Raw genomic sequence first — 25554 nt, forward strand, 5'->3', positions numbered from 1 at the left:
AATCCTAAATGAACAAAAAATTTTAAATGCCATATTCTGTAGGTCTTTGAAAGGGTTGGAGACCATCTATCTATCAAAATATATCTCTATGTGATCTGGAAAACATACCTAACATATCTACAAATTTGATTATTATATGACTAACTACTGATCTGTGTTTCTTGATTATCCTAAATAATTTGTAATAATAGTTTTCAAAACCTAGAATTTTACCTTATATTTTTAATAGAACTGCATAGGTAAAAAAAACTCTCAAACAAGAGCAAAAATACAATATATTGTAACAAAAATAACCTTTAATTTGTATCAATATACAAAATCCTTTAAACAAGAGTAGAAACATATACAGTGTGTTGTAACAAAAATTACTTTAAATTTGTATCAGTATACAAAAGTCCTTTAAACAAGAGTAAAAAACATATACAGTGTAACAAAATGACTTCGAATTTGTACCCATTTACCAAAGTCCATGCCAGTGCAGAGTATCTGAGATTAGTAGTGTGTCTTTTTATCCTGGTATTCCTATATTTCTATATCCCCCCAAATTCTAACAACATTCATGACCCACAATATAACCGAAGACCACCCACACCCCCTTTTCTCTTGGGAATGTGGATGTCGTGTTCTCTAGACGGCTTCCTGCTGAATGTGGGCAAAGTATTTTTAGGGCCCCAGGGAGAAAATCTGAGAAATTAGCTAAGTCCTGGGAAGACCAGTTATAGCCTTTACTGATATCACCTGTCAAGATTCAGGAGCTCTTCCCTTGGTCAGACCAGATCCAAATCAACCTTGTATGAATCCACAGCCTCTTGCTTCCTGTGGAAACAAAAACAAAACCGCTCCTTCAAAGCATTTATTGTTTCCATTTGACAAATGTATTTTTTACTTTTTTTAAAGTTGAGGGATTCTTAAAGTATCTAAGCTGGTTTATGTCCACAGCCCCTCTTTCAGTTCCAGGTATTTGCTGTCCTTTGCTTTTTAGCAATCAAAAAATTCAAAATCAACACAATCCTATATAGGATCCAGACTCCCTATGTGTTTCCCATCTTTATGTGGCTTCTTTCTTTCACTTACTTTTACTGCCTCTTTAAAGACTTTACTATTATTTTTAATCTCTTTCTTTCTATGACTACCTAAACTCATTTCCTTCCTTCCTTCCTTCCTTCCTTCCTTCCTTCCTTCCTTTCTTAAGCCTATGCACATTGTAAACACACTGGAACCTGTCTAGAGGGTTTTTGTCTGGACCTCTTTTACTGCGTATCTTTTAGCCTTCTGTGACCTGCATCCTCCACATACTGTAGCAGGTTGTGAAAACCAAGCCTAAAGCTTGTGGCCTGTCAGAGGTTCACGACTGGGAACTGCTTTAAACATGTCTAGCTCTGGAAGCCTGTACCTGTGCTGCCCCAAGCCATTTTTACTTAGCTTGCTGTTTCTAGTTTCTAGTTAGTGCTGCCCGCTGAACACCGCCGCCTCTAAAAAGGAGCCGTATACTTTTTATCTCCAGCTTTCTCAGGCCCTAGATAGATATTTGAGCCCCACGTTGGGCACCGAAATGTTGTGTGATGTTTTACTCTTATGGTTTTTTTGGGAGGCCCACCCCCTAGCTCCCAAACAAATCTCAAGGGGAGACTTATTCTTAGTTATATATGCCCGGCCTTAACTAGCCTTGTTTCATGACAGCTTTCCTGAACTTAAATTTATCCCAACTATCGTTTGCCTCTAGGCTCTTATCTTCCTCTGTTTCTGTATACCTTTCTTTCCTTCGTAATCTGTGACTGGCTGGGGACTGACCCCGGTGTCCTCCTTTCCTTGTTCTCTTGCTCTTACAGGAGTATTCTCTTCTATTTACACCCCCCTGCTGGTCCCACCTGTCTTGCTCTTCCCAGAGTACTCTCTTCTATTTACACCCCCCTGCTGGTCCCACCTGTCTTGCTCTCTTCCCAGAGTACTCTCTTCTATTTACACCCCCCTGCTGGTCCCACCTGTCTTGCTCTCTTCCCAGAGTACTCTCTTCTATTTACACCCCCCTGCTGGTCCCACCTGTCTTGCTCTCTTCCCAGAGTACTCTCTTCTATTTACACCCCCCTGCTGGTCCCACCTGTCTTGCTCTCTTCCCAGAGTACTCTCTTCTATTTACACCCCCCTGCTGGTCCCACCTGTCTTGCTCTTCCCAGAGTACTCTCTTCTATTTACACTCCCCTGCTGGTCCCACCTGTCTTGCTTCACATTTTTTTTTTCCAAAATGAAACTCTTACTTTTCCTCCCAGACTTGAATGTCTACTCTGATTTTTCTCAACTCTTAACAAAGTCACTGTCATTTATCCAGTTTCCTGTTCAAATAAAGAATCTGAGGCAAAGTTTGGTAATTCCTTATATTACAGGTAAATGTACTACATTTCCAACAATTAGAAATTTTAAGACAGATTCACCAGACAGTCATTTTCTGTCTTGGTTAATTTTTCTGGTGCTGTATAAAATGCCCTGACAGAAGCGCTTTAGAAGAGAAAAGGGTTACTTTAGCACATAGTTTGAGTGCAGTCGACTAAGGAAGGGAAGTCTGGTCACAGGAGCTTGAGGCAACTGGTCATAAAGCATCCAGTCAGGAAGCAGAGACAGTGATTGCTCCTGCTCCACCAGCTTTCTCCACTGGGCACAGTCCAGGACCCAGTTGTAGGTAATGGTGCCACACACATGCGGAGTGGTTCTTTGTACTCATTTAACCTCATCAAGACATCTTAAAGGCATGTCCAGAGGCTAACCTAATCAATGTAATCCTTCACAGATATGCCTAAATCTCCTGGACCATACCAGATCCTGTCAAGTAGACAGTCAACACTAACTACACTTGAAAAAGACAAAAACAAACAAACAAAAAACCAAGTAATAACGGTAACAAGAGACTCTTTTATTTAAAATAATAGATATTGGAGGCTTTAGAGTAATAGTGTTCAGTATATTTGGGAATCATATTATTCACTGAGTAATAGATCGAAACTTAAGGACCAGATAACTCAGTCTGCTAAGCTACTACCAAAACAAAAAACATAAAAAAGTGAGGCTAGAAATTTCCTCAGCAATTGTTTATTCAGAAAATGTAATTTAGTGAGCAAAGCAGATGTACACGGAACAACTCACTATACATTTTCACTGCCTTGAAATTCTCTAAATAGTGCCTAGTATTTTGTGTATCTGACTTTGGGAGTTTATAATAAAATATACTGACAAAAGATTATCAGCTTATGTTTGACCGCATGTTTTAGTCCCAACACAAGCTATGTTTTAAAACGTCTTTTTGAGAAATATGTTCTTTGTACTGCATCATTTTACATAGTCAACTGCAGCAAGGTACTGTTAGCAGCAGCTCCGGATTAATACAGCGGCCTGATTTCCCAGAATCCCGCCTTTCATGTCCGGCCAACAGCACAGTGTTTTAGGGAAGGATTTCTTTTCCTACAAAGCCATGGAAATAGCAGTAGACTTGCTTGGTTCTGTGAAACTAACTGAGTGTTCCCATCTTAAGTCAGCAGGTATCATTTTTAATCTGGACATAAGTATGTACAAGGAAGTGTTTCCTTATTTGAGTTGTAGTGAGTTATGGGCATTTAAAAAATAATTATCTTCACCTCATAAATCTTCGTAGTTAAGTTTACTTCAGTTCCTACTTTAATCTTCCTGTTAATATCTTCTAGTTTGTGTCAGAAGTAAATTATAGATTTAAGCTATATTTAGTGTAGAGAAAAGGGCCAGTGGCAGAAGCAGTTCATAATCAGATCTGTTCAAAACCCAGTTTTTTTGGAATTGAGAACGTCTTCTTTAGTTGAATACAATAGTTCTTTTGGAAGATGCATAGATTTAAAAGAATTAGAGATGCCATCCTGTGGAGGAGAATCAGCAATATCTGAGGTGATCGTAGTTTGCAGGTGATAGTAGCATAAACACCAGCACTTAATTTAGCAAGAAAGAAAGGGTAGAACCTTACCAAGAGCCTGGCTCATGGTAGTTGTCGGGCTGTCTACCGACTGATGGACGTTCGCTGCATGGCGTCAAGACTAGTCCAGTGGTACGATTCCTCAGACAGTGGGAGCATTTTAGTCGTGATTTATAGCAGCATTTTAAACCTTTTCTTTTAAGTGTGCTTCTCCGTTGGTTCCTGCATTTGCTGAGTTCAGGATGATTCCTGCCCGACTATTGCTAAATATAGGAAAAAGTCACACATTTTCCACAATTAAAAAAAGCAGCATATTTAGCCCAATTTGAACCTTGGGACTAGGGTTGATATATTGTTCCTTCAAGGGGTATTTGCCTTGGGGTAGAAGGAGAAAAAGAAAAAGAAAACAAATAGTTTCTAAAATATAAAAAATATGGAAGGAGAGAAATAAAGCCAGTGGAACCTGTAGTTTCCTTGTGATTCTGTTGAAATTATCTTCAGTTTTTAAGGCATTGTTCTTTAAGTAAACTGTTTCTTGACTTTTTTCCATTTTATATCACAAAGACATAGTTTTAAAAGAAGACACACACTCAGAAATACGGGTATTGAATGCATACCATTAAGAGGGAATCACACACTCAGAAATACAGGTACTGAATGCATACCATTAAGAGGGAATCACTGCTAGATGGTATTTACAAAGCTATTTTTTTCCTCAGTTATCTTAATTTGTTTTACTTGGGACCAAAATACTTGAAGCTATGATTTTCAAAGGCCTTTATTTGATTCTGAATAAAAAATAATAAATGATGTCTCCAAAATAACAGTATGTGTGATAAGATCATGGTTCATTTCTGGCTGATATATGTAAAATCATTTAAAGCACTTACTATGGAAAAATCACCTTCCACATTATATTTTGCTTAATTGCATGTAAAAATGAAATAAGTTCTTTTTAAAGGAATATTAATTTGTCATAGATTCACTTTTCAGATGATTTAATTTAAAACCAAGTCCAATCCATGGTCTGTTTTATGCATCATGGAATTGCTGGCTGGCTCGCACCCATGTGCTGGTTTCTGATCACGTGATGCCCCTAAGTGAGCTATTGTACTTTGTGGTAATAAGTAGTCTCTGAGCTGGAAAAGAGAAGCAGAATGCATGGAGAAGCATTTCAAACAAAGGAATAATTTTATGCTTCAATTATTAATAACTGAAAGTTATTTAGAAAGCTTCATTGGAGAAAATTACGAGGAACAGAAGAATGAAATGGGTAGGTCTGTTCAGGTTGATATATGAGCCTGATTGCAGTGAGCTTCTCTCATCCTAGTGTCTCAGAGGTGGGAGCAGGAGGATCAGGAGTTCAAGAACACCCTCAATCACCTAGCAAGTCTTTTTTATTTTTTGTTTATTTATTTGATATAAATCTGTTGACAATAAACTCTTAAGTTTTCTTTCTTCTGAGTTTTTCTTGATTTCCCTTTTATTCCTGAAGGGTACTTTTGCTGGGTATACAATTTCAAGCAAACTGTTCTTTAAGTGCATATAAAATGTACCACTTATTCTGGCCAGCACAGTTTATTATGTGACTTTTGTTTGTTGTCTTTATATATATGAATTCACCATGTACCTCAGTATGGTCCTCTCTCAACCTGCCAAGTGCTGGGATTACATGGGTAGGCTACTGTAATGTGGCCATTCTTTATTTGTATAAAATCGAAGTTATCTTTTCAAAACTTATGTTTTGGGAGAATTACCAGTGAAGTCATGTATGACTGAAGCTTCATTTTGGAAAAGTCTTCTACAGGTTGTTTCCCCTTAGTAGATACAGTTATAAGTGTTTTGTTAGAGTTTTTAGTTATGTTTTTTATAAATTGTAGTTTTTGTTTATAGTTATTGGAGATCAAACAAGGACTTATTCACAGCTCGTGTGTTTTCTTGAAAGCTTTTGGAGTTTATATATTTCACAGACTTTTCCCCATTCATCTTATCGTCAGATATATTGCACGAAGTTGCTAATGACATTATCATTATCTTCTTAAAACCTGTAAAATCTATAGTGATATTACTAGTGTCCTTTCTGATATAAGTCATTTAGTTTTGGGATTTTTGTTGTTTTTGTTTTGCCTCAGTGGAATTAAAACCCTGTCTGAGTGTTTTTTCATTGTACTTTGCCCTAAGCCCTAATCGCTACAGTAGCTCTTTCCTCCCTAATCAGTCTGGCTAGAGGTTTATAAGCTTCACTGTACTTTCATTGGTTTTTCCTCTCTATGTTTCTATTTCATTTACCTTTAGTCTTCTTTTTCTTGGTTTCTTTGGTGGAGCTAAGCTAATTGACACCTGGCCTTTGTTCTTTTCAGATAGAGAGGCTAAGTGACCCATATGTCCTTGCTGTATCATTGTTCTAACTGTAAATTTTATGGTTCCCCCCATTTCATTGAAATATACTATTTTTTTTTTGAGCTGTGAGATATTTAGAACTGTTACTCATATGCACATTGTTGGGAGTTTACAAAAATACCCCTTTCTTCTTAGTTTCTTAATCTGGTTGTGGTTAGCAAGTATATTTCATATTACTTTTAAATTTATTGGGCATTGTTTTATAGCCTTGGATATTAATATCTAGAATGTGATTCCATGTATAATTGAAAAATGCACTTCTTCAGTTGCCAAAGCCTGGATTTTGGTTTACTTTCCATGTCAGTGACACATCTCCATTGCCCAGAGCCGTGTCTGGCACATGGTCGTGCCTGCGGACATTTCTGTTGAGCTCATGTGTGCACGCGTGCGCATGTGTATGTGCTTTAAACATTTAACTCAAAAGACTTGAGCTGAGTGCTGTTCACAGGTCAAGGAAAGAATGTCTCAAATTCTTGAGTGGTCTTCATGAGACAAGCTAGGATAGACTTTGCTAGCTTATTACTTTTTAATTGAGTATGTACACATGCATATGAACACGGGTGAGTACAGCTATGTAAGTCCCGTGGTATATTTGTGGATGTCAAAGGACAGTTTTATGAGGTCACTGATTGTCACATTCTTCCATTCTTCGTCTTTTTTTCTGAGTCAAGATTTCTCTTTCTTCATCCCCTGTGCTACGTGCTCTAGACTAACTGGCCTCTGAACTTCCTGGAGACTCTGCTGCCTCTATTCTAGAGAGTGAACTCGGGTTGTCAGGCCTGCATGGCCAGCATTTTTAAAGCCTTTGAGCTGCCCTTCTTGGTTTTACCTTTGTTTGATCTTTGGATTTTTGAAAGTCATGTATCCAAGGCTGGCCTTGAACTCCTGATCTTCCTGCCTTCACCATCTCCCCACCAAGTACTATGATTATAGTGTCCCAGCAGATCTTAGGTTCCCTTTCCAAAAAAAAATTTCAAGAGAAAGGAACTAAAAGATGTTTTTAAGATTAGAAACTGTGCAGAAATTTTATGTCAAAGCAGAATTATTTCTTTGGCTATTAAAAGTTGAATGTGCTTAGGAATCATAAATTGGAAATATAAGGCAGGAGAAATGACTCAGTTGATAAGGACCTGAATTTGATCTCTAGAACATCCATTTAGGATAAAAAAAAATAGCCAGTCTTGGAGTCCTACATGTCTGTTTCCAACATTTGTGAGGTGGAGCCCTATGGACCCCCAAGATTTCTGGCCCACCAGCTGAGCATATACTTGATGGGTTCCATGCCAAGGTGTTTTGAGACTTGCAAGGTTGTCCTCTGGCTTCCACATGCGCATGCATATCCCTTAGGCATCTGTACACAAGCATGCATGCCCATGCAAAAGTAAGAAGAAGCAAAGGCCTACAGAATTAGAGTGGAGATGCTCATTAGCAAAAGTAAGCTGTAGGGCTAGGAGTCTTAGCTCAGTGGCAGAATGTTTGCTTAGCTTGTGGAAGACCCCACATTTGATCCTCAGCACCATGAAAAATAAACATATTAAAAAATGAAACATGATCCACATACCTACTCCTTTCCTTCTGAGTCAGGTGTTTTAAAGGTGAGCCCATGAAATTTTGTATATTTGCATTTTATCCAAGTGATACTGGAAACCAGCATATTTTCAAGTATAAGTTTAATTTGGCTACATATTTATTGTAAAAGTATGAAATTATAGGTACCAGGACAAAACTAATTGAAAATCATAGAGCTGTGCCAAAATAATGACTAATACAGTATTTGAACCTGTGACTCAGTTCACAAACTGTATCCTACAAATCATAAACTAATTAATTTACTTAAAACTTAGTCCTTGTGAATTTGACATTAAGGAAAATTTTAAAATAGTTGGAGATGACCCAGTAAGTAAAAGTGCATAAAGCCACCAGACAATCTTAGTTCAATTCCCCCCTCCCCACTCCTAGACTCACACGGTGGAAGGAAAGAATCAGTTCTGGAATATTGTTCTCCACATATACAGTGCCATATCCTTGCCCCTCTAGACATACATGAGTGAATAAATACAGTTTAAAAGTTTTTAAGAAGAGGAAGGGGAGGAGAACTTGAGGGCACAGGATAGTCTAGATGGAGGAAGGACAGAGATGAGAGCAAGGTAAGAGATATTTTGATTGAGGGAGCCAATATGAAGCTAGCAAGAAATCTGGCACTAGAAAAATTCCCAGGAATCCACGATGATGACCCCAGCTAAGACCCTAAGCAATAGAGGAGAGGGGGCCCGAACTGGCCTTGCCCTGTAGTCAGATTGATGAATATCTTAAACATCACCATAGCACTTTCATCCAGCAACTGATGGAAACAGAGGCAGAGACCCGCATCATCAGAGCACTGGACTGAGCTCCCAAAGTCCAGTTGAAGAATGGGAGGAGTGAGAATATGAACAAAAAGGTCAAGTCCATGATGGGTTCATCCACTGAAACAGTCTACCTGAGCTAATGGGAGCTCACCAACTCCAGCCAGACAGGCAAGGAAGCAGCATGGGCCCAAACTAGACTCTCTGAATGTGGGTGACAGTTGTATGGCTGGGGCAGCCTGCGGTACCATTGGCAGGGGCACCAGAATTTATCCCTACTGCTTGTACTGGCTTTTTGGGAACCTATTCTCTTTGAGTGGATACCTTGCTCTGCCTAGATATGGTAGGGAGGGCACTGGACCTTCCCCAAAGCAATGTGCCTTACCTTCTCTGAGGAGTAGATGGGGGTAAGGAGGGAGAGTAGGTGAAGGGAATGGAAGGAGGGGAGGGAGTGGGAAGCGGGACTGGTTTGTAAAATGAAAAAAGATAGTTTGTTTTCTTTTAAAAAAAAATAAAATATTTACAGAGAAAAAATTTTAAGTAGCTTTGGAAACCTATTGGGTAAAGCTTACGTGCAAATCCTGTTGGGGAAGCTTTTAAAATGACTTTAAAACATCATGTCATATTTTTTAAATAAAATCTTTAGCCACTTTTAAGTTCTTTCTTACTGGTGAGTATTATAAACACCATGATACAGGTACTTGTTTTCCCTGCCATTATATTGCCAAGTCTCACATTTAGGAATGGTCAGTAGATTTTTGTTAAATGAAAAAATGGGAGCTGGGAAGTGTTGATCAGTTTGTAGATGGCTTACCTGGCATGCACAAAGCCCTGGGTTTCCCTGTGAACATTGCATAATAGGTGTGGTATCACATGCCTGTGATCCCAGTACTCAGAAGGTGGAGGCAGGAGGATCGGGAGTTTAAGCACCCCCCCCCCCCTTTGACTACATGAGAGGTGTTTCAGTAGTTAAGAGCACTGACTGCTCATCCAGAGAACCCAGGTTCAATTCCCATCACCTACCTAGCTCACAACCATCTGTAATTGCAGCCCCAGGGGTTCTGTTGCCTTCTGGTGGCCTCTGTAGGCCAGGTCCACAGTGGTGCACAGGCATACACATAGCCACAGCACCCATACACATAAAATTAAAAATCAGGAAAAAAATACTAGCATACTACATTGCTATTTATGGCACCTTTGTTTGTTTGTTTATTATGTAGACAGTGTTCTGCCTACATATATGTCTGCATGACAAAAGAGGGCACCAGATCTCATTGTAGATGGTTATGAGCCACCATGTGATTGCTGGGAATTGAACTCAGGACCGCTGGAAGAGCAGCCAGTGTTCCTATGTCTCTAGCCCAAGGTTTTTTTGTTTTATTTTTGTTTTAAGAGAAGAGCCATTAAACTTCTTTGTTATTTGGGTCCACTTAATTTATTACTGAAAAGCACACCAGGTTTAAATGTGAGAGATAAAATGGCTCTGGAGGCCTTCTATCAGACTCTGTCTAAAAGTGTAAGACTTTGATAAATTAGGTCTCACTTTTAATAATGTGTATTCCTTGTGTTTAGTATTTTAAATGAATCTTAATCGAATTCTTCCTTTGCTTCATTGTTTTACTATCTAAAACCTACTCTGGGCTGTAGCTCTGTGGTAGTGCCCCTTCTTAGCATGCTTGAGGACCTGTAGTCAGTCTCCAAAGCCCCACTACTACCCAATAACCTTAGGAACACACTAGAATTCAGATCTCCAGTCTAGGAGAGTGGTTTTGAGTTCTGTGTCCGCTGCATTGTTTTAAGGCTCCTGGGTCAAATCTGGGGTACTTGATACCTTGTGATCACAGAGTAAGCTGCACTCTGTGTGCAATCACAGAGACCACAGCAGCTCCTTTAAATACCAGAGCATGCTATTTCCCCTCTCTATCCTCAGAGCACTCGCTTGTAAAATAAGGGTAATAATGGTACCTGTTTCTTAGGGCAGCACAGAGCATGCAGCTGCATTACCAAGTGCTGCTGCTGTAAGAGTATTTTCCTGTTGTCCTCGCAGTTTCTTCCCGATAGTGACCAAAAGACATTTCCTGACCATGGAAGGGGTTTTTGTTTTTTCATCTTTCCCTCCCTTCTTAGCAGTTTTCAGATCTTTGAGGTGGTATTTGGAGATTTAGTAAAGATTTACAAAGAAGAATGGTTCCTGGCTCTTTCCACTGATAGCTCTGACAGCCCTCAGAGTACTCTTGGGGTGTACAATGTGTACATTGAAGGAGTAACATTCTCTGAAAACTTTGAGTACAGAAGACTTCCAGCTCACAAGGGTTCAAGTTGTAAATATTGCATATATATATAATACAAAACTGATATGGTACTGCGTCTCAGCTCTCCGTAGAGCTGTGTGTGATCATGAGGATGGAAAGCGGTAACGCTGCTGCTGTACTGTGCTGCTGGGCTGATATGCACCACTGTGCCTGCTGGGAATCCACACTCAGGTCCTGTGCTCGAGGAGCCTAGTCCAGGGCTTAGTATCCCATGGGAAATAAATACATGGTTGGAAAACACGCAGCATCTGCCCTGAGCCGATCCCCTTAGTCAGCTGATTTCCAGTGTGATCAGTAGGGTCCACAAAACTCTGATGAGTTTTTGAAGAAAATGGAAAGACCATTTGCATAATGAGACTGAGATAAGACTTGCCTTTTGCTAACCGAACATGTGCATAGCATGATCAAAAGTCATGGTCATCATGTTCTCCATGGATGAATTAGCCATTTTTTGTTGCTGGACAGAATACCTGAGGCAACAAAGGGAAGGTGTGTCTGGCTCCCAGTCTGAGGGATTTGAGTCCTCGGGTCAGCTGGCTCCATTGCTTTGGGGCTGAGGTAAGGTAGCAGATCAAGGCAGGCGGGCAAGGGCGAAAGGCTGTTGGCTGCATGGGACAGAAAGCAAAGCTGGAAGGGTCCCCACACACCTTTCTAAGCCATGGCATTCAGGCACACCCCTACCTCTACTAGGTCTCACGTCCCTCGTGGCCATGCAGTTACCTTCCTGCTGTGCCTCCAGCTGCAGACCCTCCAAGCCTTCAACAGGGAGCCTGGGGCAGATGCTTTCCCTGACCATCTTCGAAATAGCCACGTGCTGTTGCTTTTCAAGCCAGGCTCCTATGGGAGTGTTGATAAATCAGCTAACCTTGCTGACTTTTAAAGTCTTGATCTTTTTGTGTATGCATGCCACTACTGTTCTGTGAGGTAAAATGAGAAGCACATGCTTTGCTGTGCTCTGAAGCAGCGCTGTGAGACCCAGAAAAGCACTGGGTGATGGACTGCATGCTCAGGGATGCCTTTTTCAGAAAATACTATTTTTATTTGAAGAAATGACTGACAAGCTGCTCATTCACGACTATTTGATTTTTGTATCCTTGAAAAACAGAAGATTAATTACCAATGGTAAAATTTTTGCTTTTGAACAAAAATGGAAAATCTCTGATCTGCCACTTTGAACTTGAGGTTCTCCAGTATTTCTGAAGTCTTTTCTGAAGAGTTAGGGCTGGTATTAGGGTAATATTTTTAAATATTATATCATTATATGTTATGTTAACATGTGTAAGATCTGTACAATTCAAGAAATAATTTACCAAGTGAACAATTTTTATATACTATTAAAATTATTAAGAGCTAAGAGAAGCAAAGTTTGTAAGGACAAGGTGAGCCACTAGGTTCTGATGGAATAAAATTTAAACTCATGGTTTCAGATTCTACACTGCAGCAAACCTGTGAGAAACCAAGTTGTGTAGATTCTCTGCCTCCAGTGGTTGTCAGTACTCTTCAGTCACCGATGGTGGTACCTCAGAGTATTTACTGCAGTGTGGAATCTGAAACCATACTGGCTTTTTAAAAACTGTAAATAAGAGCTTGAACGTGATTTTCATTTGTATTGACATTCATAATCCCGTAGAATTTTCACACTGGCCAGGACTGTCACCCAGCTTTGTTACACAGTCTTTGCCTGGAAGGCGAGTTAAAAAGCACATGCAGCACAAAACCCTACCTGTTTCCAAAGGAAAATAGGTGTTGGGTTAGCAACAAAATACACTACAAACATACTTCCATCATTTTACTTTATTGCTAAAGTGTTCCTTGTCATCTGTATTTTTAAAAAGTCTTTATAATCTTTACAGTTTGATAACTTGAAAATAGAATTTTCTACCTTTATTTAAAATGCAAGTTGAAAATGGTTAGTAGTTTATGACTCCAGTTGACATCAGCGAATAGAGCTTTACTAAGTGGAGAGCAGCAAACCTTCTTACGTGGCACAGGGAGGAGGATCCTGATTTGCTGAGCCAGCCAATATTATGCTTTCTGAATTCTGACTTCTGTATTTTTGAGAAGTAGCTCAGTCAGCTGAGAAGTAACTATTCAAGCCACACAAAGCACACTTTAGAAGTAGACCTTGAGATCTTGAACTACTTATGGTTATCTGCTATATTTCATTCTCTATTTTTATCATGAGAAAAAAGGTTTCTAATCCATTAACATTTATATTATTCATTTCATCTTTATATTCTCTCTGAAAGTTTCCATTTATGATATGGTCAATATACAATAATGCATTTGTATATGCTTTGCATACAGGTAAGCATATGTCTCTAAGAAAGTGTTTTTACAACTTTTATGGATATTGACATATAAAATAATAGGATATTTCCTGCCTAGACACTATTACTGGAATATATACTCAATTTTCACAAACTTTGTGTCCAAATATTATTCAAGACAAAAGTTTCTAGTGTGAAGAGCTGACCTGTAGCTATTTTGACTATGTGCCAATCATCATCATGTTTTGTTTCCTTTTAATAGTTCCTGATTATGGTATTTCCAAAAACCTTAATAAAAATTTATTTAGTTCTTTTAAACTTTATTAATTCACAGGCAAACCGAAAAGCAGTTTGTACATTCCATAGTATATCCTACTTGTCTGTCTGTCCTGGAGTGGTAGAAAGGCTATGGATGTACATGATCCTTAGCAGGAGTGCACGCCACTGGTGCTTTGTAATTAAAAACTTCCTGTCTATGGGGAAGAGATACCAAGTGTGGCTAATTGCAAAGTCCCAATCTGTACACTTGCTGGTACGGAGGGAAGAGTGGCTGGATGCTGTCCTACTTCAAATGGCAAGCGCTGCCTGCATTCACTCCTCTGGAGACTCACCAGCTGCACTTCCATATTGACACTTTACCCCAGTCACACCTTCCCCTTTAGTTTTGGCTACATCCATTGTGATAAGGACAACATAAAACATTTATGTCTCCAGATCTTTTGATACATTTTTTTCAAAGACAAATACCCTGGTAATCATTGTACGCATTTATGACTCATCACCAGGCATAAATATTAGTTATATTCGAGTGTAATAAAAGATTAGCCAATAACCTTTAAAGGTTGTCCTGGCTGGTGAATAGATGAAAATGATAAGTTATTCTATCATATTGGTATTTTACTGAGGGTTTTTACTAATGACAGTAAAACTTTTGGAGGTATTTGGGAGTTGTAAATGTATAAATTAGGAATTGCAGGAAAGTGACTGCCGCTTGATGCTCTGCAGCCCTCAAATGTGGTAAGCGCCCACCCAAGGGCATGCTTAGACTTGGTTGGTAATTACAATTGAGCTGTAAAATATTTTGACAGTTTCCAACTGTTGTGTACATGTTAGTCATTTGGTGGCAAATGCAATTTGGTTAGGGTTTGGGTTTTTTTTTTCCTTGGGTTGGGGCATATTTAATTAAGACTTGAATTGCATAGTATTTCACAGTAAGCATTAATAAAACGTTTTGTTACTCCGTGCTACTTTTATATTTTATCCAAGACAGAGAAAAACCTTTTCTTTAAAAACCCTGCATAGTAAGTGGAACTTGCCGTGGTTCTGTTTTTCTTTTCAGGCCTTTACTTGTTGAGTCTCCATGGGTAGCTTGAGCACAGGGTCTGACTTCCTTAAGTAGCTGTATTCAGTGGCCAAAAAATGAGAGTCGCTTATGACAGTCCTACTAGAAAAGATTGTTCCGGTGGATTTTTATTTTTATGAGATTTTAAACCTTTTTAAATAATAATAAAGACAAGACAGTAAGACAGTTCAAGAAGGAGAACGTCCAACCTTTTAATTCAAGCGCTGTCTGTATAGATAGAAGAGTGTGGCTAGAGCCATTCCAGACCCCTCGGTGAAGCATAGAGCTATTGGGTGGATAATGCTTTATGAAGATTCAGAGCCAGATTATAGTGGAAAGGTCTGTGCCTTCATCCACATATCCAGGAGGAAAGCGTGACACTTGCTTACTTGAAAAACCTGTTATTAAAGATGGCTGTTGTCTCCACAGGCATTTTCTTCAGGCATTTTCTTCTTTCTGTTTTGTTTGATTTTTTTTTTTTATCATGTGTCTGTCAGTTTATCTAAGGGTTCTTAGAGAAATCAGGAATTTAGTGGAACTACTAGGTCTTCAACTTCTGTAGTGTCCCTTTTCACAAATGCGTGAAAGTGGTACCAAATGATACCTGAATAAGTTTTTGCTGGATCAAGTTAGTATTATTTTACCAAAGGCTCAGTGTTGGGAAATTCATTATATAAGTTATATTCATTTGTGGCTAAAATCTATGTATTTCATAAACAAAAAGACTGAAATACAGTTAAAATCAGAGGACTACTCATGTTTCAGCGATGTCCCTACACCTGTGCATGAACTGGCAACACGAAGTGGACTTAGTGGGTTTAAAGAGAGTCCCTAAAGTCAGGAGGGAAAAGTGGTGGTGGATTAGCAGGGACAAACTGACTGGCTAGACTAGCTGAATCTTTGAACTCTGAGTTCAAGTGAGAGAGCCTGTCTGAATCTATAAGATTGAGGACATTACCGGACATAAACTTCTGGCCCCCATATGCATGCACACATATGCATATACACCTATATACATGTGAACATGCACAACACATACAATCACATGCAGAATATTAAAAAAAACAAGTATTTTTAAACCGTAGTCTAACTTTGTGCCCTAAGGAAGTAGAAAAGGAAGAACAATCCCAGAGTCAAAGGGAATAGAGTTTAGAGCAAAGATGAGCTAAATGAGAGCAAAAAAACTTGGAGAAACTTAACCCAAAAGTTGATTCTTTTAATACATGAGCAAAATTGGCAAACTTTAACTATATGCATGGGGCAGGGGAAGAGAAGGCTCAAATTACTAAAATCAGAAAAAAAAGTGGGTCTTGCTACCCACTTAGCAGACATTTAGAGAATTATAAGAGTGTTGTGAGCAGTCACACACCAACAAATTGGGTGACTTAGATGAAATAGACAGGAACAGTAACTACCAAAGCTAAACCAGTGGAAGTAGAAAATGTGAACAGATCTCTAAACGGACTCAGTAATCAAACATCTCCCAACAAGCTGTGTGTGATGGCTTACACTTTTGTGACGACCCTAGCACTCTGAAACTGAGGCGAAGGGCATTGATTCCGAGGCCAGTCCATGGGACACAGTAAGACCATGGGTGGAGCTGGCGGCAGGGAGAATAGCCCCTAGCAACAAAAATGGTTTCATAGCCATTCTATCAAATATCCTAAGAAGTAACACCATTTTTTCTCAAAAATTTCTGAAGACTTGAGGGAACACACTCCTTGATTCATCGTATGAGGCCAGCATTGCCCTACTAACCACACAAACAAACCTATAGATCATCATTGCTTTTTTTTGAATATTGTAAAAACCATCAACAAAAATATTAATAAACTGGATTGTGCAACATTTTAAAAGACTGCACCGTGGACAAGTAAGCTTTTACTAGAATGCAACATAAATCAGTCGATGTCGTGTGCTGTATTGATTCGCTGTAGGAATTAAGACAGGTGGCTATCTGAAATAATGCAGAAATGGCATTTGACAGAGTCAGGCACTCTTGCATAGTAACATTCAACAGAGTAGGGTTCAAAAGGAGCCCTCAAACATAATAATAGTCACACTATGAAAAGCTCAGGGATACTGTCATATTGCATAGATAAAGAATGATTTTGTGCTGGGCGGTGGTGGTGCACCCCTTTAATCCCAGCACTTGGGGAGGCAGAGGCCTCAGATCTCTGAGTTCAAGGCCAACCAGAGCTGTTACACAGAGAAACCCTGTTTCAAAAAAACCAAAAAAAAAAAAAAGTTTTTTTCTTCTGTAATCACAAAAAGGCAAGGATGTCCACTCTTGGAACTTGTCTTTCATGTAGAACTTGAAATCTTGGCTAGTGTAATTACACAAGAAAAAGAAAAATTGTCAAAATCTAAAAGGATGTGTAAAATTGTTTGAATTGATGGGAGCATACACGTACCAAGCAGTAAAGATTTCAAAACAAAACAAACAAAAACCTTAAAATCAATAAATTCAGTAAAACAGTAAGTGATAAAGTCAACAACGACAACAGCAAATCATTTGCGTTTCTGAGTACTGACACTGAACAATCAGAAAAAGAAAGTAAGAATAATTCTTACAGCAGCATCAAAAAGAGATAAATGCTTAGAAATAAACTTAACTAGGACTGGGGTGAGGCTCAGTTGGTGGGATACTCACCTCACAAGCTGCCACTCCGGGTTTGACCCCAGTACTGCACAAACCTGAATATGATGGCAATAGGCTGTAATTCTAGCACTTGAGAGGGGAGGACAGGAGGGCAGAAATTCAAGGTTATTGTTGACTTCAAGTCCATCCTGGGACTTCCTAAGATCCCATGTCCAAAAGGAACAAGAGAAAGAAAAAAGAAATTTATAAATTAACCAAGAAGTTGAAAGACTGCCCAACTGAAAACTAGAAAGAATTTTTTAAAGGAATTACGTTACAAACTGGAAAGATATCCCACATCCGTGCTTTTGAAAATAATATTGTTATGATGCCTAAGATGTAAACACAACTCAGAGTAATCTACAGATTTAATGTAATCATCAAAATCCCAATTACATTTTTTTACAAAAGAGAAGAAACACACCTGATCTTAATGGTCAAACGGAATGCCAGAGTACCAGTAACAGTTTTTTTAAAAAAAAAATCCTGATAAAAATTAAAAACAAATATATTTCCCAACTTCCAAACTTACTGCAGAAGTCTCAGTTACCAAAAGCATGGTATATTAAATTACCAGAAACAAACACCTTATATAGGACGAGGCCAGCGCCTTTTACAGGGGAGTCAAGATTCTTCAGAGAGAAGAGCCACCTTTTCAACAAATACTTTTGGAAAAGTGAGCATTATACATAAAACAATGAAGGGGGACTGTTACCCAACCTCCTATGACTAACAGGCAAAAGCCTAAATTTAAGAACTGAAAGCAAAAAAAAAAAAAAAAAATCTTAGAAGAAAACATGGGGCAGAAGGTTCACAGCCCTGGATCACTGGGAAAGGTTTCTCTTGATTATTACTCAGAAGTTAGAGACAGCAACAACCAATATAGGCAGAATTGAGTACAAGAGAATTTTAAACTTTTAAGAGTCAAAACAGACAGTGAAATGGCTACCTACAAAGAAGGAGGAAATATTTGCAAATAATACATATAATAAGGAAGTAACCTCTACATGTATAAGAACTCCTACACAAGAAAAGTAAAACAACCCAGTTAGAAATGTACAAAGGATTTGAATGCGCCTTCTCCGCTACATACAGATGGCCAGTTGTTCTATGAAGATAGTCATCATCACTATTTATTAGGGAATGCAAATCAAAGTCACAATGAGAAACACACCCCACACACATTAAAATTTCTACACTGTTTTAAGACGTGTTAGGCATTGGCAAGCAAGGGAACAGAAGAATTCAGAGCCCTGTGCACTCCTGGAGTGCAGAGCCCGGGTGTTCAGTGCCATTGGTCTGATCCCCGGCGACCCACATAGGCACACATGCTGCCGGGGTGTGTGGAAGGCAGGAAATGGGTAGCTGTTGCTTAACAGGCATCGAGTTTTTCAGTTTTGCAAAATGAGAAGACTTCTGGGGATGAATAGTTGTTATGAACATACCATTGATGAATGTAAAACCCTGAATCTATACACTTATTAAAAGGCTAAGATGATAAATATTAGTCTATATGTATTTTACCATAAGAATATTAGAGTCATTGGGACTCCCAAAGAGTACTTGTTTATATTAATATTTGAAAATAAAAATTGAATAATTAGAAATATATATTCATTCAAAATTACAGTAATAAACTACTTATATATAAATATATTAATAAATGCTTTATTTTTGTAGCATAACTGTATCTTCCAAACCAAATATTTCGTGAGAAGGGTGACATTTTTACTCCCATTTGTTTCACGTGCTGTCTGACTTGTCATTGTTCCACTGCTCTGCTTTGGAATAATTGTTAGATGTCTGTTAAAAACTTTCCAATTTTTTTTTCTGCTTTTAAAAATATGTTAATGTAACTATAACTTGGCAGTATTCTTTTAATCTCACCATGAATCTTAGGGTTATCTAGTAGCATTATAGACTTCACTTGTATTATAGGAGCAAAGCAAGTGCCAGGGAGGGTTGTGGCTTAGGTTGGTAGAGTGCTTGCCTTGCTTGCATGATTCTTGCGGTCTATCTGTAGCGTGTATATACTGGTGTAACCACACCGCTAACTCCAACTCTCTGATAAGGCAGGAGGATAAGGAGTTCAAGGCCTGTACTCCCCACTTAGTGGGCCAAAGCTCTTAGTTAAAAGAGCGGGGGGGGGGGCAGAGGTGAGGAGGAGGAGGAGGAGAGCAGAAGAAATGAGGAAGAGGAGAGAGATGAAGTGATGTCACTTTGGAGAAGCAGGAGAGGGAGATGGGGACAGAGATACCCAAATAATACAGATGCAGATGTTCTTGTTCTCACCATTGCTGTTATTCTCGGCTTACCAAATGCTGAAATCATATCTAGCCAATGTTCTTTAACCATGATCTACAGTAATTGAGGAAAGTCTCCAAGAATCCTCACATAAAGATCAAATTCCCCATCAGCTTTAGCAATAATCGTGCATATTTTACCGTACTGGGCTTCATTAGTTCTTTTCTAGTTCTTATCTAAAATCTAAAGTCTAACAGAATGGGCAGAGGTTTTTACAAGGTCCTCTTGAGTTTTGAGCAGATTACTTTTCATTTATGTGTTGGTTTGCTTTAGTCCTGCTAAGACCAGGTTTTGCTATGTTGCCCAGGATGGTCTGATTCATGATCTCTTATTTTAGCCCCTGGAGCAGCAAAATTGTGAGGCAGCTGCCTGGGGATTTATTGCAACAATTAATTTAACATATATAGGGCAGTGATCTAAGTTCTGAAGAAGTTAACTAAGACCTTGGCTAGTTTCAAGAAATGTCTAATGTCTGCCGAGGTCTTACAGCTGCATTATCTTGGAATGTGAGATAGAGCCTGGCATTTGGTGTGGAGATACTTTGGTGTAGATGTATATATTTCCTGAGTGGCCTGAGTTTCCTTGGATAGTGAGAGAGAGCCTGGCATTTGGTGTGGAGATACTTTGGTGTAGATGCATATATTCCTTGTGTGGCCTGAGTTTCCTCGATTGTATTTTGGAAACAGCCATCACTATCTCCATGGGCTTGTGAGGCATATGTAGCTATGTATTTAATACTCAGTATGTATTCTATGAACACATTAAGAAGATGCTCTATTGAGAATCAGACATAATGTAGTCAGAAACACCACACCACGTAAGAGCCATGGAAAATCATAGTGTATTCAAAGAAGAGCCATATAGGAGACACAAAGAATCGAAAAAAACATTGAAAGGGGCTCCTGCCTACTGATGGGGAATTAGGTTGAGATTTTGTGCAAATGACAGTTGAGTTGAATCCTTAAGGAAGCATGTGGCATTGTCACAGTTGTGTGTATGACAGCAGTTATTCTTAAGTAGAAGTGATGATCTGTATGACAGTCTGGAGATGGGGAAGCTGTGGTTTAGGCAGGAAAGCATCGGGAGTTAGAGAATGATGAATTGTACTAGTAAATGCTCTTTGCATGTCTGGTTTTTAGTGTGCATATGTGGTGGTATCATTTTGTATGTGTCAAGAACCACCAGAGATGTTTTAGATGTGTTGTAAGAACGCTGTGCTTTGATAATGGGTCAGGAAAGGGAGAGTCTGCAACAAGGAAGACTACGGCAAAAAAGAATTAGATTACAAGATTACAAAAGATCACAGCCATAACATGAATAATTGCCCTTCAGTTAGCTAGTGAGAAATGATATGTAAAGGAAGAATTTAAAATGATTCTGAGGTTGAAACCCATACAGTTGGGATAATAGTAGTATTATTTTCAAACACAATGGAAATGAGCAGGTTGCAAGGAAAAATTGTGATTTTAAACATACTGAGTTCAAATTTTACATGGCAGGAAGGACAGCCAGCCAGAAATGTCATCTTGAGCTAGTTGGAACAGTAAACATGCATTTGGGAGTCATCCGCAAGGGAGTGATAGTGGAATCCTGAGAGCGAATGAGCCCAAGTGTGGCTAGGAAGAAAACCATCCAGAGAAATCCCAACGGAATGTGTGGCCGTCACCGTGGAGGAAGCGGAGACTGCAGAAGAGGGAGAAGCTGTACAAGAGAGTAGAGCAGAAAGAAATGGGACTACAGTTTCTCATAGCTACTAAAATTCCCAATCTCCTGAGTGCAGCAGCTGGTAAAAGTCAGGGACCTTAGGGCCAGCTCTCCCACCCGCCAGTCACTTCATTTTCATAAACAAATTCATGGCCTTTGAAGGTAGAAAGGAGCATCAAAAAAAGAAAAAAAAACCTTCTGTGTTGATGGTGCATGGTGCTGGTCTGGTGCTGATGCTGTGTGGTGACGATGTGGTGCTGATGGTGCGTGGTGATGGTCTGGTGCTGATGCTATGTGGTGATGATGTGGTGCTGATGCTGTGATTGTGTGGTGCTGATGGTGCATGGTGACAATATGGTGCTGATGCTGTTTGGTGATGATCTGGTGCTGATGCTGTGTGGTGACGATGTGGTACTGATGCTGTGTGGTGACGATGTGGTGATGGTCTGGTACTATTCTGTGTCTTAACAATACTGATTATTTACTGTGCACTAGGAATTAATCTGGAAACTTAAGATAGTTTAGTAGACAAGGCAAATTGAAAGTCTTGACTTAAAAGAGTTTTCCTTTAGTACAGCCAGACAAGCCATAACTAGTAAGTATAATGTAAATATATAGACCACAAGAAGATGGATGGATATTGTAGGAAATTAGAACAAGGTAGGAGGAGTCAGAAGTACTGTTGGAGTTGGATAATGGAGGTGGGATGTGTTATAACGATGGTGACAGAAGATGTAAGCTGAGAAGTTATATGGAAGGTTTTCGTTCAGATATCTAAGAACACCAGGCAATAATAATGGAATAATGTCTGCAAAGCTTCTGTTACCATCATGGTGTTAAACATGTGGACAAAGGGAAGCATGTGCTTAATATTTGAATACATACGATGAACACTATTCAACGGTCACTCTCAGTAATAATTTGAAGATATTTTGACCATATCCAGAATATGTACTGTTGTGTGCTATTGTCACCAAAATGTGCCTATTACTGATAATTAAAACTATTTCTATTATTGTTAAATTTATATAGGTAGGATGTTTTCATAAGGTTATCCTTGTGTTGTGCTGTGTTTTACACTTAACTCTGACTGATGTTTCCACTAGGGTATTTTGCAGTACCTGAAGGCAGTTGCAGCCCTACAGTTTATGCTGCAGTTAGACTTCAAAGCATTATTTTTATCCAGTCTTACTTGTTTATGATTGCATTTGGGGAACCTGCTTTAGTATGTAAGGGCTGCACAACTATTTAGCCTTCCCTATTCAAATATTTTAACATGTTGTTTCCATCAAAGATACTCATGACTTGTTCTTACCAAACTTTAAAATGTTGCTTATCTACCTCGTTGTCAGGCAAATGCCATGGGCGAAAACTGAAGATAATAACTTAAGATTTATGTCTCGCTCTCAGAGGCAACAATTGTCATGAATTGACAGCTTTGAAGGACCTGACTGACATCAAAGGTTTCAAATGATCTAGTTAGGTCAATTAATGTTAATTTTTATCTTCCATTAAGTTCTTTTAATGTCCCCTTCCCACCCTTTTTTTTCTTTCTTTCTTATATTCTAGCCAAGCCCAATACCAAGTCCTGTTCTGGGGCAAAAGCCAAACGCTAGTCAGTCCTTGCTTGCATGGTGCAAAGAAGTTACAAAAAACTACCGGGGTGTGAAAATCACTAACTTTACTACGTCGTGGAGAAATGGTTTATCTTTTTGTGCAATCTTACACCACTTTAGACCAGACTTAATGTAAGTAGAAATGTCATATTTTAAATAATGGGCATTCTTAAAAGAAAATAGAATAATTTCTTAGCATGTATCCTAAAATACTTGACTAGCTCTGTGTTTGAACTATAGAACTTTCCTTTTTTTGAGAAGTATATGCCAGGAAACCAATCTTTTTCTCAGTACCTAAAAATTATTTTTCTATTTTTTAAATTGATTTTTCTCTTTAATCTTATTAAAAACTGACTATATTATGAAATTTTTATTAGTGTTCAAATAAGAGACAAGTAAGCCTGTAGCCCTTTGTATATTGCTAATAAGGGATTATCTCATGCTAAATTTCATTGTTAAAGCTAGTCTCTGTTCCTCTGCCTTAACTTCTCTTTTAGATGGGAAGCTTCAGGCAATGAAACATGTAATCACTGTTTATTTATTTATTTCTTCAATTTTCCACACTATTAGTTTTGTTGATTGAACCTCTATGAAATTGCTAGTTACCTTTTGATAATATTGAATATCAAAATTTTATATTCAGTTTGTTTTATTTTTTATCAAATATTATATATACTCATTGTGCCATTTTCTCCCTCAGTGACTACAAGTCTCTGAATCCTCAAGATATTAAAGAAAACAATAAAAAGGTAAGAAATGCCGGGGAGGGCATAGTTTCAATTTGACTTCGCTGCAAGTTTTTATTAATTTGAGAAAGGCAGTGGTGTTGGATGAGGTCATAACTGCAATTTACAGAGGTGAACTGCTTTCTGCAGTTTAAGTCCTATGCATAGGTTGTCATGGACTGTAAGGATCCCAATGCAAGGCAGACGTCAGAGTCCTTGCATGCTCGTCATTACCTGTTAAGTATTTCTTAACCCATATTGCTTTTAGCGCAACATTTAGCTTGAAAAATATATCCAAGGCTTTCATAACTATTATGTAATTTTAGAAAAATATTTTAGGAGATGAAAGCAGGAACCTAAGGGATAAGCAGAAAAAAATACACAGGCTTGTAAATGGAAAGCAATGATAAACAATGGCTCTTTTACTTCCTAGTTAAACATACATATTTTTCATATATAATTATATAATTATTAGATCAGAACTTCCTAACTGAGGATATTGATCCCATCAGCCTCAGAGAGGCTGCATGGAGATTTGCCGGAGCCTCATGGGCCAGCTGACTATGGCTAAGGCTGATGAATCTGTTTATCTTGTGTGCAGTATAGTATATGTAATTTTCAGTGTGCAGAGAAAGCAATATTAAGGTCTGCTCACAATACATGCTCAGTGTTTGTATTGAATTGAATTTCTCAACTGAAAGCCAGTGTCATTGTTATCTTAGAATAGGCATTTTTAACCTGTAGATTCTATCTTTAAGTCTGTCTGCAGATAGGATTCAGCAAGTCCTTGGACACAGTTGAAGGCAAACATATTTTTTATACTATATTGTGTAATAATTCTGTGACTAAACTTGTGTTTTTTCTTCAGTTGTGAAGCTCGTGACAAGTTACAGTGTGTTAGCCATGCCAAAGGTTTTGTTTCCTGTATAAATCATATATATTCATATTTTACTACAATTTTTGGAGATCTCTGCAAATGACACTTTAGAACTTCTTCAAATTCTTCATTACTGACTGGACATGGTAGCACATTCCCACTACCCTAGCACTTCGGGGCTGGAGGCAGTGGGATTAGTTCAAGGTCCTTGGTCAGCCTGGGCTACATGAAATTGTGTGCACATGTGCATATGTGTGTATATTCACACATACATTAATTAATGTGTTAATTAAAACACATTTTACTGTTTCCCAAATTCAGTTTTGTATTTTAATGGTTGTACTTTTGGTATAACTGGCTCTTTTTACTTTGTGTGCTTTGTAGCTATAAAATGTTCTTCTCGGAAGGGAGTTCATTGCCGAAAGATCTCAGAGAGGAAGGTGGTAAATAACTACTGGTAGGGGCCAAAAAATTAATATACTTTAAATCATTAAATTAGAGGAACTATCACTTTTTTAAATCTTACAATCTTGGTGGAAGTTTAATTAACAAGAATTTAAATCAAAGCAGATTTTTTTGCTTGATGTGGGTTGTAGAGTTATAATACACTTAAAAGTGTCATTTTTTTTTTGTAAGTAGAAATATGCCACCCCAAAGGGGTAGTCTCTGAAAATTAGTCCCTATTCTTCATAGAGATTGCCTTTGGGAGCTAGGAATTTAACTAAGTGGAAGAAAGCTTGAAGGCACTGGGGTCACTCCCCAGCACTTTCTGGTAGACATTCTACAAGGTAAACCCATCTCATGAATTACTTCTTAGATAATTTTAGAAAGCCTGTGTTTATTAAAGGGAAATGCCTTTTTTCTCATTAATTAAACTATATCTGTGGAGGTGATATTTATCTTCCTTTTCCTGCTAAATGGCATGCAGATGTCGGCATTGTAGAGTGAACTACTGACAGCCAGTCCGTGGTGTCACACACCTTCAAGGCAGGAGAGCTCCTGCGCTTGTGAGTTCAACACTAGCTTGGGCACCAGAGCAAGACCCTATCAGTTAAATGATGATTACATTTTAAGTAGAGCTTTTCTTTAC

General features: G+C 38.5%; 1 protein-coding gene across 9 annotated transcripts in view; it reads left to right on the plus strand.

Moving 5' to 3' along the window:
• Nucleotides 1-25554, plus strand: part of Ehbp1 (EH domain binding protein 1) — a 264215-nt gene that overhangs the window by 154011 nt on the left and 84650 nt on the right. For all 9 annotated transcript variants that reach the window (XM_041668953.1, XM_041668960.1, XM_041668952.1 and 6 more), the window contains 2 exons: nucleotides 22816-22994; nucleotides 23563-23611. In XM_041668953.1, the coding sequence (XP_041524887.1) occupies nucleotides 22816-22994; nucleotides 23563-23611 (228 nt within the window). The remainder of the gene's footprint in view (nucleotides 1-22815; nucleotides 22995-23562; nucleotides 23612-25554) is intronic.

Source organism: Microtus oregoni, unplaced genomic scaffold (genome assembly GCF_018167655.1).
Source record: "Microtus oregoni isolate MIOR12 unplaced genomic scaffold, Mior012 000019F_ref0000042, whole genome shotgun sequence".
NCBI classification, from domain to species: domain Eukaryota; kingdom Metazoa; phylum Chordata; class Mammalia; order Rodentia; family Cricetidae; genus Microtus; species Microtus oregoni.